Source organism: Leuciscus leuciscus (assembly GCF_965113295.1).
Source record: "Leuciscus leuciscus genome assembly, chromosome: 13".
Lineage (NCBI taxonomy): Eukaryota > Metazoa > Chordata > Actinopteri > Cypriniformes > Leuciscidae > Leuciscus > Leuciscus leuciscus.
Genome location: NC_138737.1, coordinates 29,659,580 through 29,678,928, shown reverse-complemented (window position 1 = coordinate 29,678,928; position 19,349 = coordinate 29,659,580). Strand labels below are relative to the sequence as shown.

The 19,349-nt window shown below is 38.7% G+C and overlaps 1 protein-coding gene across 1 annotated transcript; it reads left to right on the top strand.

Moving 5' to 3' along the window:
- Window positions 1-6,607: 6,607 nt before the first annotated feature.
- On the top strand, window positions 6,608-7,538 carry hes2.1 (hes family bHLH transcription factor 2, tandem duplicate 1; the record flags this gene model as incomplete). The annotated part of the gene is made up of 4 exons (XM_082187443.1): window positions 6,608-6,700; window positions 6,814-6,909; window positions 7,017-7,104; window positions 7,222-7,538. The coding sequence occupies 4 exons, from the start codon at window positions 6,608-6,610 to the stop codon at window positions 7,536-7,538; spliced, it is 594 nt and encodes a 197-aa protein (XP_082043569.1).
- Window positions 7,539-19,349: the final 11,811 nt, after the last annotated feature.

Sequence of the window (19,349 nt, the reverse complement as noted above, 5' to 3'; positions counted from 1 at the left end):
ACACACACACACACACACACACACACACACACACACACACACACACACACACACACACACACACACACACACACACACACACACACATCATTGTGAGGACAGTTATTATATTGTACAAACTGTACATTCTATCCCCCTAAAATTACCATACCCCTAATCCATCACAGAAAACTTTATGCATTTTTACATTTTTAATAAAACATTGTTTAGTATGATTTTAAGCCATTTTAATTACGAAGACTCAGGAAAATTCCTCATAAACCAAGTTTATGTTGTAATACCAGTGTAATATGTGTGTAATTCATGTTTTATGGGGACTTTCCGTAGACATGCTGTATATTCTATTCCCTAACTCTAACCCCAAACACAGCCCTCACAGAAAACATTCTGCATTTAAACATTTAAAAAACAATGACAAATAACAAAACAGAATTTATAAGCTGTTTTCATCATGGGGACCAAAGCAATAGTTTGCTTTTGATGACAAAGCAAAATGTCATCCTTGTGGGGACATTTTGTCCCCACAGGGATAACCGAGATCACACACACATATATGAATATAAGTACTTACCTAAATGGGAACATATACAGTACTATAGATTTCTGGTGTTTTTAATCTAGGATACCGTTATTTTACAGTTTATATAGGCTAACATCACCAGATTTCCCCAAATGAGGTTTTGTCAGATGTAGATCACTTCTGGGGTAATTTTTTATTTATAAGGAGGTATACACATATATTTAATGAGCAGACCTTTTAGTATGGTCTGTGTTTTTGATAGGCCTAAATGCGAAGGCTTACCATATAATTGCAATAGTGATTTGCTATATCTGCCATTAAAAAAAACGAAATAAAATCAACAACTTATTCTTCTTACATTGTTTGAGGGAGATATTAATTATAGGCTAAAATATAATAGCAAATGTGGTAAATGTTTATTCCAATAGAATACATGATGTTAAAATAAATGTTAGAATACACAATATTTGTGGCCATAGCTTTTGAGTAAGAATTTAAACATTGTTGCAGTTTGCAATGCTTCATTTTCTCAAATTCTCCTAGAGGCGCGGTGGTTAGCTTCAGGGGACAGTGGAAACACTCTGGAGTTGTGGGAAGATAAGGCGTTAATTAGGCGTATCTATGCGCTATAGTTTTCATGCGTGACCGAAAGTGACTGACATGTTTTTGTATCAGCCTGCAAATGCATTTGAACATTTCCTCCATAGATGTAATATTATGTCTATTTATTTACTTCCTTTGAATTACATGTCCACATGTACCTAACTAACACTGCATATAGAACTCTACAGTAAAAATGACTAATTGTGCTGTGGTGAAAATTTTATTAAAATCCAAAGATTCAGTTAGAACACTAAACTCAAGGTGCTGGCAATTGCTGCATGCATGTATAATATTTTTTAACGTCATCAATATCTGACGAGTTTTATGGTAATGCATTTAGAAGATAGCAAGTTATCTTTGCGAAACGTTCAATCTGACATTTATGATCATTTATCTTAATTACAGTTTAAAATTAGATAAGATTTTTTTTAAACCAAGTCACTGTTTGAGCGTCATTCTTTATGATATTTATAATGTACTAATGATAGTACATAGATTATAATATCGTGCATGACCCTGATAACATTTGCATACAACACTGTTCAATCATCATAATGTTTAATTTGATCAGAGTGGAACGTGACGGTAAATCGAATGTTTTCAATGTAAAGAATAAAGGTAAACCTATTTAAATACTTTTTAGATTGATTGCGATATGAATGTCATAATCTCACAAGAAACATGTCACACAAGACAGTTTTTGTAATATGAATCAAATTTGTCACGATTTGACATTACAATGATCATTGACATTTCTCCATAGTTTAAAGGTATTTAACAATTACATTAGCTACAACGTGTACAGTAACAATTATAGTAATAATGAGACTGTATACAGTGGTTGGTCATCATGGCTTCTTTGTCAGAATAAGAAGCTGTTTTAGTAGCCTATTTGTATAGGAAAACATCCAGTTGTTACATCAAGGCAAAACATTACCTGACTCTTAAATGAATACAGCTTCTGCAAATATTACATCAACGAAACTCGTCAAAGTAGCCTTTAAGCTATTATTATTTTACTAAAATCAGTTCATTTAAGATATTACTCGTAAACACAATATGTTATGTGACAAAGCATTTTACAGTTAACTAATCTGTCAATTAACACAAATAGTAGCTAAAGTATCTACTGCAGTAGTCTATTTGCAAGATTTCTTTCATAGGCTACCAACTAAACTGGCATTGCTTTGAAAAAAAGAACCACTTACCCACACTGTTACTTACCTGCTTTCAAACGCGAGCACATTATTGCAGGTTTTGCGGAAGCCTCTGGATGAAAGCGTATTGTTAAAGCTCAATCGTGTGCTTGTATTTAGCGCCCATTTACGCGGAGAGCCTGCTCGCAAATGAAGAGAAGGCACGCGCTTTGTGGGCGTGGAGGGTGTCCGCCCTTTCTGAGGTCGCCATGCTATCAAACTCGTGTAGTGTCTAGCGCGAAAACTGAACAATTCGATACTTTACGCAAACACTATGTACAATTTTAGCAGCTATTCGTATAATTGCACTAGATAGCTTACATATAAGTGATATGACATTGCTATCAAAAATAAAATAATAAAATTGTACATATGATCCATAATGTAAATTAGATAACAAACAAGCCCTTTCGTAGCCTATCTATAATTCATTATAATTGCACAGCCATCTGGTCTTTTGTCCCCATGGCTCGTGCCATTCTCGTGCCTTGCGCGAGCGGGGACCCAAGAGCCCCATGCGCACATTTACAAGGAAAACGCGTCTTTTCGTTGTTTTTCCCTGGTATTTTCTTTAGGGGCTGAGGAAGTTGCTAAAAAAAAAACACGCTTCTCACATCTACCGTGCTGTTGGCTATGTGCTGATGAAGTTCTCACTCAAAGTATTACAATGGGGAAGCTTTTTTACACAGTCTACTGCTACGTCACAAAATCATGCACTATGGGCGAATCATTATAGGGGAAAACAAGTCTTTGTGTGAAAAGTTACATCACCAGATGTGCATTCATTTGGCTTGGCTTTTGGCTTGGGTATTTGAATTAAGACTTTATGTTGTTTGCTAGATATGTTATTGATGGGGTTTGCGATATTTGGGTTGATATTCACATACGAATAGCCTAATTGTTTGGCTGATGGACGCGCATGTTTATCTTTCAGCTTTTGTCTGGGTTCTGATGATTGCAAACACTGCTGAAATACATTTCAGACTGTTTATTAGTTTTGATAAATTGTTTGGGTTGTCAATGTAGCACATTCTACTTTTTACAAACTGGGTCGTAAGAAGCACGAAGTAGGCTATTTGAACCAGAGAGCATTACGATATTATTCATAGAAACATAACGTTGAGCATTAAGATTTGTCCATGATTTAAGAAGAAATAAACCTGTGCGATCTCAATGAGTCTTGCTCAATTGCTCCATTAAAATTTAAAAGGCCTCACCAGTGATTTTAACAATTGTATGCCTATTTAGTTTTGTTTATGCAATATGCGATCAAAACGACTACAAACGCACGCACAGGCAAACAAATTCTTGGTCTGGATTCTCAGCGTGATGCTGAGAGAGACGCGCAGCTTTGCGAAACACCACATGTCTGCTCATCCGGTCCACATGAACATATTTGGTTTTAGGTTCCAAACAACACAAATTATGTAGTGATTGCTAGTAAATCTATGCAATATTGCGTGTCAACAGCTGTTTGCAGGCAGCGTTGGTTTTGGCTTGGGAAGCATACTTTATTTGGGCTTTCTTTCATGTCGCTCTGCAGCGTTTGCTTGTTTTTCAAGTGAAATAAATAATATATGTATATGATTTAATCCACATGTTCCTGAACATAAAGCTTTATTAAGTTGATTCTGTAATGTTTTGTAGCTACTTTTCATTTTCTAACATGTTTATCTGTAAGGATCATTTAGAAGTGATTATTTGGAGGTTGGATTTTATAATCAAACATCATACAGTGTCATGCTTTTTGATGAAATATCTATCTTCACCTTTTTATTAACTTATATATTACAAACTTATATATGATTATGAGCAGCATGCAGTTTAAATAAATGAAGAAAAGCAGGACACACAAAAGAAGGAAAGTCACCATAAATTTAATGTACGTAGATAAGCGTATTTAGTTGGACAGCATAGATCACAAATACCCTAGGGTCAGCTGATACTGGCTAACTTTATTTTGTAGCATTTGAAATATATCTTAATATAACTGTTTTATCTAAATGACCTTTGCTGATGACTGGTTGCATTCAAAAATGTATAGGACATGCATTAAACCATAAAGCTGTGTGGCCATTTTAACATGATGCAATACACTTCAAAAAGTACATTTCTAAATGATGTTCGGGACTGCTCAATGTGTTTTCATATTCATATTTTATAGATTTAATATTGTAGTTACATAAATGAGACCGCAATCATCTGAGCTATAAAAGGATTTCAAATCACCATCATATTTCTTAACCTAAATCTTAACTTTCAGCTATTCATCGTATCAGTCATTACTAAAATGGTTTAAATCTTCCTTATGAATATTTCTAAATGTGTTACTTTCTATACGCATAAAACTCATTGCTTTATCTTTCCAAAGCAAGTACACTGTTAATTCGTTTTAAGCAATAGAGAAAGATATTAATTTTGTTCCCCAAGTGTACAGTGTAATGATTGAACTCGACTGTCCCGCATTAAAAAGATACTCGATCTGCTGCTGTACGAGTTCAGTTTTTACCCTCTGGTATATATATATATATATATATATATATATATATATATATATATATATATATATATATATATATATATATATATATATATATATATATATATATATGGTCTGTTTATTCAATTTATTCAGCTTTAAAGATGACTCAAACGGACATGACCAGTACAAGCCAACAAGTACATTGAAGGTTAATTGATGCGCTCTTGGAGACAGTGACGCGTGCCTGCCTATGATGGAACATTCAAAAGGTCTTCAACCCACAAATAATAGTTTTTGCTCTTATCACTTTCATAATGTGTAGCCAATAAATAAATAAATAAATAAAAGCAATAAAAATAAAGACATGTTCGAGATTGTTCTAGTTTCACCAATCAGTTTGACTGTTATATCGCAGACAACACACCAAAACAAGGCAAAAGCTGTCGAGATACATTTTTGATGGTGGTAGGCCTATATAATTATAATTTTGTATGCGTGTCACCCTATTCCCTACTTCCCTCAGCCCCCAACAAAGAAAAAAAGAAGAAGAAGGGGGGAAAAGACCTTCTCTTCGTGTCACCCCGTGAAGCTTTATTGTCATATTCGGTCATATGGCTCAGACACAGACGCCAATAGATTGGAAAGACACGCCATAAATGCAGCAACGTGATAGGGTAGTAATATAGCAAACAGGTGACTAAAGAGTTTGGCAGTCTTTACTCAAGGGAGTTGGGATTCAAACTAGTGGCGCGCTTTGTTGGGATTGGAGGAACAGACATCCATCTGTTACATAGTAACGGCGCGTGTCAGGCGCGTGAGATCACCACTGATTTGAAATATGAAGTAAGGCCTTTAATATAAACCCCTGAACAGCTAAAATGTATGGCCACTGGTAAATAAACCAGAAAGAAACCAGAAAGAAATGTTTAGGGAGGAAAACATGCAAAGAATTCATAGAACATAGCTGTTCTATGAATAAAACCTTATTTATAAACCCATAGGCATATAATTGATATATATATACAAATATATATTTTTCCTTTTTTATATAGGCTATTGGTGTTTTTTTGTGTGTGTTTTTTTACTGTGTTGTATTGCAAACCTCCCTACTCTTGAATTAGCTCAATATTGACTTAAATGTAGTCTACTTGCCAACGTATTGCTTTATGACATTAGAGTAACTTATCCAACATGGTCCGAACGTAAGCAGATGTTAAGTATAGCGTGGCTTGGTTAATTATTGCGTGCATCATGCCCTGTATCAGTAGGCCTATAGGCCAATACATGGCGGATTTCTTTGTGAAACAAATATCTTACAGCACAAATTTTAATAGAGCAATGCCAAGTCAAAATGAGAGTAAACAAATAAACTTTAAATGTATTTTGTAGGCTATTGTAGTTTGTTTTGCAGTAAACATTAAACCAGAATGCGATATAGAAAACGAACTTGTATTTTGTAAATTGTTTTAATCTCCACGTTTTATTGTGAATTACATACGAATTTATATATAATACTATATAGTTTATAAGCATGCAAACTCATGCGGAGATCTATGAAACAATGAAAATTGTTATCAATGGCATGCGAATACCAGTGGTTTGGATGAAGCTAACATCAATCAACAGATGGTAACTTTCGGGACAGTCAGATCAGATCTCATCCAGCATCCCCCTCTGCGTCAAACCGAAGGCACAATGGAATAGAAGCCCTCCCTCCACGCCAAAGAGCCCTATAAAAGACCCCTCTCGCCCACCCTGACCACAAAACTCTACTCTTCTCTCTTAGAGACACCAACAGATCAAATCATGACTCCAAACATTATTACCGAAGCTCATTCCCACTCAATCGGTACTCGAATGACTGTAGCTCAGAGAAAAGAGGCACATGAATTGAGAAAGGTGAGGACGATTTTGAGTTCCTTTTAATGAACACCCCTGAACCATTTTAACGATAGACCTTGTAGTCACTAAAAACGCACACTTACATTAACCGATTTCTTTCTTTTTTTCAGACTCTCAAGCCATTGATGGAAAAGAGAAGGCGGGCTCGCATTAACGAGAGCCTCAATCACTTAAAAACACTAATACTCCCTCTGGTCGGCAAAGACGTAAGTATCTTAACTTTGAAGCTTGCATGGTATTACTTGCAATACATCAAAGTGCTCGTCAGTGTCTGAACAATATCCTAATGTGTCAAATCCTTTTCAATTTGTAGGCTTCACGTTATTCAAAGCTCGAGAAAGCTGACATTCTCGAAATGACTGTCCGGTTTCTCAAAGATCTGCCTTCCTCATCAGCTAAAGGTGAGTGATCTATAGTGATTTACTTTTGTTTACACCATTCTCAGCATTTAATAGGAATCTGAGTTATTTCAAATGGGCCAAGTATATTTAATGAAAACAAATTTTTTTTTTCCAAAGGTCAAACAGACAGCTACAAAGAGGGTTATAAAGCCTGTTTGCAGCGCATCTCTGTGATGCTGCCTCAGTCTAACCTAGGAACAGAAACCTCTCAGCGCGTCAACGAGTTCATTCAGCACTCGATGGTGTCTGCGGCATCGTCCTGCGAGAACTGCTGTGGTCAGAACTCCAGAATGATTTCACAAATGCACCAGAGACTTGTGAGCTTGAGGAACAACAGCTCTACAATGGAGAACCACTCCACCAGTAACGCGTCAGCGCCCAGCCAAGCTCAGCCTGCGCCACAGGCAGCTGTGGACATGTGGAGACCGTGGTGACCAAACACGCAACAGGAGGCTTCAGGGAAATTGTGTATTATTAACTTTGTATATTATTTATTTGTCGTAATAAGCTTGAGAAATGTAAAGCCTGTTATTGAGATTACATGTAAGGAGTTTAAGTATTTATTACCTAAAATATGGCTACTTTGTAAATGAAAGAGAGCCAGCTGGCACAGATCATGGAAGTAGTTGTATTCTATGAGCATAACGTTATGCAATCCTCGTTGGGGTTTAAATATTATGCGTTGTAAACAACAGAATTGTAAACCCCAAGGGTTAAAATGTATTTATGAGGTTTGCACAATTGACTTTATTTCATTTCTGTGCAAAGAAGTTGTAAACACTGTGTGTTAATTACTATTGGCAAAAAGAATGTCCCTGAAGGAAACATAATCACAAAAATGTTAAACATTGTGAAGCAACAGAAGAATAAAATTATTTTGCTTTGAAATTCTTGAAATCTTGTTATTTTTCCTTCAAAATGTCTTACTGGAAGAATAAAGCAACTGGACGTTGTAGACGAAAGAAAACAATATGTTAAATGACAAAAATGTCGAACACATACATAGCAAAAGTAGTTCGTTATTCAGTAGGCACACATTACGCACTGATCTGGGTAAGAAATCTGGGAAACAATATAAACAATCGTCGATTTAGCATCTGTTATGAGGAGATACACAGGGGTGACTTTGGAAGGGTTTTTTGTACTTTCAATTACTTTTCAGATTTATGAAATATAAAATATTTTATGACTCAAAGAACATTAAACACTTCATGTTTCCTCCAAACATTATTTTCTTCAGTATCAAGTAAAGTAACATTTATGATATGGCACAAACAGCTTCATTCAACAGAATCTCTGCTTGGATATATTTACCTGCCTGTTTTATTTAGGCCAAATTAAAGATAGGCTACATTGGAATCTGCATACACAACCCGGTGCATGCAGAGTTTAACAGGCCACACAATTTAAAGAATATTATTTAGTTGATCTCCCCCTCTTTCTCACAGCCCGCTTCATCAAATGTGGTTACTATGCTGTTTTCACTAATCATTTTGTGGGATTTTTTCAGTTGGCCAAACCTTGCGCTGAGACGCGGCTTTCTCACACAGACACTTCTCACTCACATAGTACCAAAATGAGTCCTCTGTGCAAACAATAGGTTGAAAGATGCTCGGGACAGTTGACGGAGCTCTACATCAACCCGATCTCATGAAATGCGTCTCTGGCACTCCATTTTACAAGAGAAACGAGACGCATTTCATGAGATCAGGCTGCATGGATAATTTTAGATACCTAAATTGTCTGTCACTTTGAAAGAGTGTAAATAATCTATTATTATCCCGTCATTTAAATGTTCATGTTTTAAATAGGCCTATAATAATACTTTTAATAGCCTACACATTTTAATTAATCACATTTTCATTTTCATTTACAAACGTACAGGACGAGCATTTAGGCTGTATTATGCATTTATTTATTTAAGAAGAGAACAGATGAACAGATGTCACCTTTTATGTTCAACACCATGTTTTTTAAACACGACTTTAGTGCCTGAACAGGGAAATATCATCCACGCAATATTACAAAATACAACTCCGATTATAATATTCAAAACCTAAAAGAAAAATATGAAGAGAACTAAATTCAATCGACGCCCTGTATCTGCCAGAACTCAAATCTTCCTCCTGGTTCGCATCGACTTAAACTGGATATTCGGGGACATTCTAAAACGCTTAACGTGAAAAAGGCTTAATGTGGCTTAATGTAATAAGACAGTGATATTAAAAGACCAAACTCATCAAACATCCTATTAATAAACCATACTATGTACAAAAAATCAGATATGAGCCCAGAATATGAACGCAACGCGTATAATTACACGTTAAGTTTTCCTCCCTCCCATAGAAAACCATTAGGCCTAAGAAAACGCTTAATGTGGCTGCCTCAAGGAAGAATGATGCAGAGATGTAATCAGCCTGTTTTTATTTTTTTACTGGATCATTGGACTCAAACATTTCCCGGAGTTTAACAGCTTAAAATGATCTGATTGCAAACAGAGAAGCGAAATGGTTAAAGGGTTAGAATAAACTTGAATTGCCATTGTAGATGCTCGTGTAAAAATCTCCCGACTTCAAGTTCACCTGCATGATGTAGCTACATTACATTAATAGTGCAATTACATGTGCTTCAGAAATGTATTTGCATTATTTTAATTAATTATTTAAGCGCGTTACGAAATTTTGAATTATCATGCGTTAACGTTTGACAGATCTCAACAGAAAGAGAGTGGCCATGATGTGCCACACATTTTCAATAGAGACAGATCTAGACTGCAGGCACACCATGTAAACATGTCCACTGTTGTAGAGTGCTTAAGAAATCACTCTGTTGTAGCATGTGCAGAATGAGGCCTGTCATTGTCTTGCAGCTTCCCAGGAAAGATGCCATCTTGATGGCAGTATTTGTCTCTATATAATCCCAATATACTTCTCCATGTCAATGGTACCTTCACCCACATGCATGTCACCCATACCGTTTGCACTGATGCACCCCCATGACAGATGTTTGCTTTTGCACCTGTCACTGATGAAAGTCTGGTTGGTCCCTGTCATCTTTGGGACTGAGAACTCAATGTCTGTTTTTCCCCAAAACATGCTGAAATGTGGACTCATGACCGCAGCACACATTTCCACTGTCTTTTGGATCATCTGAGATGAGCTCGGGCCCAGAGAACTCAGCGGCATCTCTGCATAGACTTATTCATCCTTCTTTTTGCATAACAGAGATTCAAGTTGCATTTCTTGATGCAGCGGCAGACTGTGTTGAGTGACAATGGTTTTCCAAAGTATTCAGTTCTTTAAAGGTTCTTAACACATAGTAACAGTTCTATTTAGAACCATATCGTTCTGAAGAACTCTTTATATGCTGAAATGGTTATTTGTGTTAGAGTTTAGGGTTCTTTATTCCCGCCTTTTTGTTTTTTAAAAAGCCACCCCAGACAGCAACATAGATCCGGGCCAATTCTGGTACATGGATGGCGCGTACCAGATGTGGACCAGATCTGGGTCGACACTATGTTGCTGTTTAGGACCTCATTACTGATTTTATGGAGCTCAGCTATACAACTGCACATACTGTCAACATAATCTCAACAGGTGAATTATTTCTTTCTTAAAATGTCAAACAATTCTAACTTTAAAACCTTTTTCTTATACATGTCTTTTTCTCTTTTTAGTTTGAGCTAACTGAACATGTAAAGTGTGAGCAGCTCTGTTCAGTTAAGGATACTCATCTTCTCCTCTCCACAAAGTAAGTAACAGAGATATGGAATTTATGATCCATATTGTTAGATTTTTGAATAGAGTTGATCAGGTTGTTGATTGTGGCCTGTGGAATGTTGGTCCACTCCTCTTGGGCTGTGCGAAGTTGCTGGATATTGGCAGGACCTGGAACACGCTGTCGTATACGCCGATCCAGAGCATCCCAAACAAGCTCAATGGGTGACATATCCAGTGAGTATGCTGGCCATGCAAGAACTGGGATGTTTTCAGCTTCCAGGAATTGTGTACAGATCCTTGCAACATGGGGCCGTGCATTATCATGCACCAACATGCGGTGATGGTCGTGGATGAATGGCACAACAATGGGCCTCAGGATCTTGTCACGGTATCTTTGTGCATACAAAATGCCATCAATAAAATGCCCATACCATAACCCCACCGCCACCATGGGCCACTCAATCCACAACGTTGACATCAGCAAACTGCTCACCCACACAACACAATACATACACGCTGTCTGCCATCTGCCCTGTACAGTGAAAACCGTGATTAATCCGTGAAGAGAATACCTCTCTAAAGTGCCAGATGCCATCGAATGTGAGCATTTGCCCTCTCAAGTTGGTTAGGACGACGAACTGCAGTCAGGTCGAGACCCCGTTGAGGACGACGAGCATGCAGATGAGCTTCCCTGAGACGGTTTCTGACAGTTTGTGCAGAAATTCTTTGGTTATGCAAACCGATTGTTGCAGCAGCTGTCTGGGTGGCTGGTCTCAGACGATCTTGGAGGTGAAGATGCTGGATCTGGAAGTCCTGGGCTGGTGTGGTAACACGTGGTCTGCGGTTGTGAAGCCAGTTGGATGTACTGCCAAATTCTCTGAAACGCCTTTGAAGACGGCTTATGGTTAGAGAAATGATTCACGGACAACAGCTCTGGTGGACATTCCTGCAGTCAGCATGCCAATTGCACGCTCCCTCAAAACTTGCGACATCTGTGGCATGATGTGCTGTGTGATAAAACTGCACATTTTAGAGTGGCCTTTTATTGTGGCCAGCTTAAGGCACACCTGTGAAATAATCATGCTGTCTAATCAGCATCTTGATATGCCACACCTATGAGGTGGATGGATTATCTTGGCAAAGGAGAAGTGCTCACTAACACAGATTTAGACAGATTCACGAGTTCACACTTACATCATATTAAACTGAGTAAAGATTATGCGTATTTGGTGTGCTGTCCGGGGGAGGGCTCCGGGCTCGGAATTTGGCCCGAACCCAGAGTATGGGGGCAAAAACAAAAGTGTTGCGTTTATAATTTTGTTCAGTGTAACTCTAAACTCAATTGTGTATTTCAGATGCTGTCACATATCATAACCTCATCATCTGCACAGAGAAACTGTCACTCAGAATATACACACATAATAAAGGACGGAAAGACATCATGTGGAATTGTGACGATATTTTACTGGAACTTGGTCTTCATTACATCTATATCATGTTCAATTGTCAATTGTTATTTATTAATGTATTCAGCTAACAACTGTTGTTAGAGCACTGTCATTTTTGCTACAATCTGCCATGCCAATAAAAAAATAAATGTACATAATTGACACAACATGCTGTTTTTAAAAAATGCAAAGCCCAAATAGAGGCAACAAGATATAAGACCAAGCAGATAGTACAAGCTAAATTTTATTTATATAGCACATTTACAACAGTCACTAGGCTGACCAAAGTGCTTTACAGAACCACAAGATTAAAAGAAGATAAACATGCAAAACAAAAAATAAGAGCAACATACATTGTCAAAAAACTGAATTTTTACAGAAAATAACAGATTTTTTTTGACATTCATCTTCTTTCATTTTAAATTGTACTCAAAATTCTGTAAAATTACAAATAACATCTGTAAATTTAAAAGTCAGCTGTTATTTTAGGTATTGTGACATTAATGACAAATTGCAGTAATTCACATTTTTTTAATACAGAAAATTTACTGTATTTTTATACAATATTTTTTCTGTTTTCTTAAATTACATAAAATGTATGTAAAATTACAAATATAAACCAGTAACATTAAAGTAAAACATCCTAAATTAAATAAACTGAAAAACAGTTATTTTACATGTATTTCCTGAATTATCACGATCATTTAACTTCATTGTAAAAAATGTAATCGTAATGGTCAAATGACTGGCAGCTATGGCTACCAAACAAAAAATGCTTAGCATAAAATATGCTAATTTAAATAAAGGGCAAAAAACCTTAACAGAAATGTCATGTCACCATGATAGAGATCAGTGTTTGCTTTAGTTGGGCTTATGACCCTTGCATTTTTAACATTAGTTTTTTTTCCTGGCTGCTTTAACTGTGTGTTTCTGATACACATTTGTTATGGCAAAAAAATCAGGAGATAATCTCATCAGAAGAAGTTGGTCACTTGTTGATGATATTATAGTCATCATGTGGTGGCCTGATTCACTGATATGACTTTGAGTCAAATCTCTGATTATATTAGCTGAGTTTACATAATATATATATATATATATATATATATATATATATAAGAATTACATTTTATATATAGAGTATGTTTAATGTCACAATTTTTCACATGACCCTTGTGATATTGTGGCATCAGTATTATGACAATCTGATATTCTGAAATTAAAAAAAGATAGGTTATATATTAAACAGGAAATGTTTTGAGCTGGTTTTTTTTTTTTTTTTTTTTTTGAGTATAGAGACATCAAGAATCAACATATGAATCTTAACAATTGTGACAATCAGAATCTGAATCTGGTTAATCAGAATTTTTTTCATTGTCACCTTTGTTGCTATTCATACACTGATTCTTGATCAGAAAGAGAAAAAGACATGATTGTTAGGAAATGATTGTTACAATTTTTAAAGTTATAATTTATAGACATTTTAAGAAAGAAATAATTTACCTGTTGAGAGTATGTTGACAGTATGTGTAGTAGCTGTAGTTGTATAGCTGAGCTCCAGAACATCAGTAATGAGGAGGCTTTGACAGTTACAGATTTGAAAAACAAAAAGGCGGGAATAAAGAACCCTAAACTCTAACACAAAGAACCATTTCAGCATATAAAGGGTTCTTCAGGACGATACGGTACTAAATAGAACTGTTACTGCGTGTAAATAACCTTTAAATAACCTTATTTTTATAGCTTTTAGACTATAGGGCTAAAACAGTATTATTAAACAATATATAAAATTAATAGTAATATTAATAATATGAATATTAGTACAAATATACTAATATTAATCAAATCAAAATAAATATTGTTGAAAAGGTTATTTATAACACTTGTAGCATTTGTTTAAAGCATGGTTCTTTATGGAACCTTATAAAAAGCATTCTATTTAGCACCAAAAAGGGTTCTGCTATTGTTACAAGCCGAAGAACCCTAATTTGGTACTGTTTAGGACCCTTTTTCTTAAGATTGTATATTTAACACAGTAGCATGATAGTTTCTCATGCAATGCCATCTGAGGGCTCGAAGATCACACATATTCAACAAGGGGTTTCCTGCCTTGCCCTACACAGACTGAGATTTCTCTGGATTCCCTGAATCTTTCACAATGTTATGTATGGTAAATGGTGAAAGACCTAAATACTTTGCAATCTTGCATTGAGAAATGTGATTTTTGAATTGTTTGATAATTCTCTCATGACATTTGACACAAAGTGGTAAGCCATTACCCATCTTTGATTGCAAAGGCTGAGCCTTTGGTGGATGTTCATTTTATACTTAATCACGACACCCTCACCTACTACCAATTCACCTGCTTATTGTGGACTGTTTCAAAACATTTTAACTTGGATATTCTGTAATCTTTTCACTTTTATTTTGCCTCTGTCCCAACTTTTTTTGGAGTGTGCTGCAGCAATTTTATTTTCATATTTACAAAATACAATTCATTTGGCCAGTGAAAATATTGAAAAAAAATTCTTTGTACTTTTGTCAACCAAATAAAGGTTCAAGAGAAATAACAAATGACAGATTCCTTTTACGAAATGTCCCAACTTTTCTGGAATTGTGGTTGTATGTGTTATTGTCCACCTGGGGAAATCTATAGATTAGATTTTTTTTTTTTTTTTATTCAAATAAAAAAAATTACCAGTACAGCTCTCCTCAGCAAACTGAATGATTTCAACCATGTCTTGAGCCATAGCACAAATGGTGTGGGACCAGTCAGTTTAATTCATAGTTTCAGGGTTTTGTTCAAATCATTAACAGCAGTAAATAATACTTACACTAATAAAGACCGCTATTTGTCAAAGTTTTTATGTACAACTATGAATCAGAACTGACATTGAGTAACAAAACTTTGAATATAGAGTAGATTCTGGTTATGACTGTATGAATGTAGGCCTAATTAGTGCTTGGGCAAGCATCATAAATATTGTTGCTTAAAGATTTGAATAACCACCCAAGAACTACGTTTTAAACATAAGCCTATAAATCATCCCACTCTGCTTGTTCCACAGGCAAGACTGATGCATCAAATAATGCAGCTTGTTAAGGAGATCTGTGACAGTTGTCAGAAAACTGAAGAAAACTTTGGACAGCGGTCCGGCTTGTTGACAAGTTGTTAGAATGATTAATGTCATGTGCTGGACAACAAATCTGAGCGATCAAAATCTCATAGACTTTCATTAATGGTGGGACCCAAGCAATATCCAGAGACCATGAATAATAAAGAAGTGGACTCTTTTGGCTTCACTATAGCAACCAACCAAACAACAGCAGTAACACTAGCAGAACACCCATTAGTCAAAATATTATTTAATATTGCTGAATCAAACTAAATACAATAAATTACACTAACAAAATTCATTTGTATTGGTTAAATCAAGTAAAACACTGATAAGGTTATCACTTATTACAGTACATAGTATTTCAATAGATTGTTTTTTTTATATGTTCAAAATAAAACATGGGGGGGGGGGGGGGGGTGCTTATTGTTGCATATGGCAAGTAGTTTCTAATCCTCTTGAGAGAGGGGGTTGTCTTACTGAAATGCTTGGGTTGAATGAAAGAGAACAATGAGTTCATAGTTCAGACAATTTTGGTAAGGATGTCTAGTCCCAGTGCACAGCATCATGTCACAAGCATGGAGGAGGTTTGAATTTAATGGAAAAAGGTTTATCCTACAAGATTACATTGAGAACAAATAATATGTAAAAGCGAATTGTTTTGAGTACTCAAAAGAATGAAAGCATAAATTAATAATTTATATAAACGTTCACCATCCCTTAATTAATACATGAAGACATAATTGCATTATTGTGAGGATCTAAATAAAGAAATATAAATCACCATTACATTATGTATTAATCTGATTAATCTCTTTGTAAATTGAAATTGGCCCTGAAATTGGTCGTCACCTTTATTTAAATAGCGATTTTTTCCAATATTGTTTCAAAGCAGCAGGAAGACAGGATAACAGGAAAATAATGCAACAGAGTTGGTTTAGGCTGTACAGCAGTTCTAGAAGAAACGAGCGTCATAGTCCAATTTAACTAAGTTCAGTGATGGTTCATTTTTGCTGTAAAAAAGTTATTAATTTAGTTCAAGGCACACTACGCAAGATTTGTACCTTAATATAACAGCTTAGAAATCATTTTGATGGTAAACGAACTCGTAGTAGGGCGAATCATCCCGATAGCAAAGCAGGTGGGGGACGCCGCTGGAAAAACCAGCAATGCAAGTTTGAGAGGTGGCATCCCGACAAATCTCGGGAGAATCTGTCACGGTGTGGGTTTATGTCTGGTTCCTTGTTCTTGTCTGTCATGTAATTCCCTGCTTGTCATGTGATCCTGCCATGTGTTTTGTCCCATGTTCAGCTGTTCCCCGTTATGTTGATTAGTCTTCCCAGGTGTTTCAGTTTAACCACGCCCCCTTGTTATCTTGTTAGCTTGTGTTCCCTTGTATTTAAGCCCTGTGTTTTAGTTCAGTCCTTGTGAGTTCTTCATGTTGTAATGGTTGCTGTCGTCTTTTTGTTCCCGTCGTCTTTTTGTTCCCGTCCTGAGTTTCCGATTCCTGTTCTGAGTGTTCTGTTGTGTACCCTGGATTACTTGTTTGTTTATTAAAGTGCTTGCAATTGGATTCACTCTCTCCGCTTCATTCCTGCCAGTGCCGTTACAGAAGAACTCACCATCACTGAATCCAGCAGCATGTTCGCCAGTGTCTCTTCCCCAGCCACCGAGCGGGAGAGAGGACAATCTTTTGAGGGGACCCGGTTGGTCATATTTCGCGGGACCCGTGGAGGCCGCAGTAGAGGAGGTGGTCGAGAGGAGTCCCGACACCACTCTCCACTCTGGCCCCTCTTTGACCCTAGGTTGGTGATGTCCAGCCCAGCACCCCATTCGCCACGGGTTCCATCCAGCACAGAGCCTGTTCAGGTGGTCCCAGTTCCGGTGGCCCCGAAACGGAGGAGGAGAAGGAAGACTTCCTCCATGCCAGTTCCGGTGGTTCCTGTTCCGGTGGTCTTGAGTCCGGTGGTCCCGAGTCCGATGGTCCCAGTTCCGGTGGTCCCAGTTCTGGTGGTCCCGAAACACAGGAGGAGGAGAAAGGCTCCCTCCGTAACTGTTCTTGGTCCCAAGTCCGGTGGCTCCTAACATGGAGACCATCCCGGAGGTGACTGCCGTTCCTGACGCACCGCCCAGGCGTCTTGCTCTGCCCGCACCGCCCAGGCGTCTTGCTCTGCCCGCGCCGCCCAGGCGTCTTGCTCTGCCCGCACCGCCCAGGCGTCTTGCTCTGCCTGCACCGCCCAGGCGTCTTGCTCTGCCCGCACCGCCCAGGTGTCATGCTCTACTGGCCCCACCCGAGCTGCCCGTACTGCCTGCACCACCCCAGCAATCCGTCACGTCTGCCGAGCCTGTGTCTTCGGACAAGATGGCCGCCACAGAGACTGTTCATGTCACGTCTGCCGAGCCTGTGTCTTCAGACAAGATGGCCGACGCAGAGCCTGTTCACGTCACGTCTGCCGAGCCTGTGTCTTCAGACAAGATGGCCGTCGCCCGTGCCTGTGTCTGTTCCTGAGCCTGAGCCGGTGGCGCCTGTTCCTGAGCCTGAGCCGGTGGCGCCTGTTCCTGAGCCTGAGCCGGTGGCGCCAGTTCCAGTGCCTGAGCCGGTGGCGCCAGTTCCAGTGCCTGAGCCGGTGGCGCCAGTTCCAGTGCCTGAGCCGGTGGCGCCAGTTCCAGTGCCTGAGCCGGTGGCGCCAGTTCCAGTGCCTGAGCCGGTGGCGCCAGTTCCAGTGCCTGAGCCGGTGGCGCCAGTTCCAGTGCCCGAGCCGGTGGCGCCAGTTCCAGTGCCCGAGCCGGTGGCGCCAGTTCCAGTGCCCGAGCCGGTGGCGCCAGTTCCAGTGCCCGAGCCGGTGGCGCCAGTTCCAGTGCCTGAGCCGGTGGCGTCTGTGCCGTCTCCGCCCTGGCCGCCCGATGGACTGTCGTCTCCGCCCTGGACTCCCGAGCTTTGTGTGCCTCCCTGGCCTTCTGAACTTTGTGTGCCTCCCTGGCCTTCTGAACTGTCCATTCCCCTTGTCCCGCCCTGGTCTGTACCTCCCGTCCCGCCCTGGTCTGTACCTCTCGTCCCGCCCTGGTCTGTACCTGCCGTCCCACCCTGGTCTGTCCCTCCCGTCCCGCCCGTCCCGCCCTGGTCTTATGGAGCGTCTGGTAGCCGCTCCGTAGGGAGGGGGTAATGTCACGGTGTGGGTTTGTGTCTGGTTCCTTGTTCTTGTCTGTCATGTAATTCCCTGCTTGTCATGTGATCCTGCCATGTGTTTTGTCCCATGTTCAGCTGTTCCCCGTTATGTTGATTAGTCTTCCCAGGTGTTTCAGTTTAACCACCCCCCTTGTTATCTTGTTAGCTTGTGTTCCCTTGTATTTAAGCCCTGTGTTTTAGTTCAGTCCTTGTGAGTTCTTCATGTTGTAATGGTTGCTGTTGTCTCTTTGTTCCCGTCCTTAGTTCCCGATTCCTGTTCTGAGTGTTCTGTTGTGTACCCTGGATTACTTGTTTGTTTGTTAAAGTGCTTGCAATTGGATTCACTCTCTCCGCTTCATTCCTGCCAGTGCCGTTACAGAATCACGACTTGCTTTATGGCACGACGTCACATACATCAACAACATATGAAGCAGCCTCTATGGAAGACACTATAGCACGCATTTCAGACGTGAATCATGGCAGAGGCGATGAAGAAAACGCGGTCGGAAGAGGATCCAAGGATGTATCTCGTAAATTACCCCACTAATAATGCCCAGAATGGTACCAAACTTCTACAGTAGTACAAATAGGTTCTGTACTCATAAAACGAGGCATTGGAAAGTTTGTAAGTACATCAGGAGTTTATTTAAATAACACTTGCCTGATGGATCATGCTACTGCTAACCTGGACGTCGAGGTCACTTCCGTGATATGGAAAAGGCCCGTAAAAGTCCTGGAAGAAAGCAATGCATAAGGATGTAGTGTAACATAAGAAACATAAGGTGAATTAAGGTTG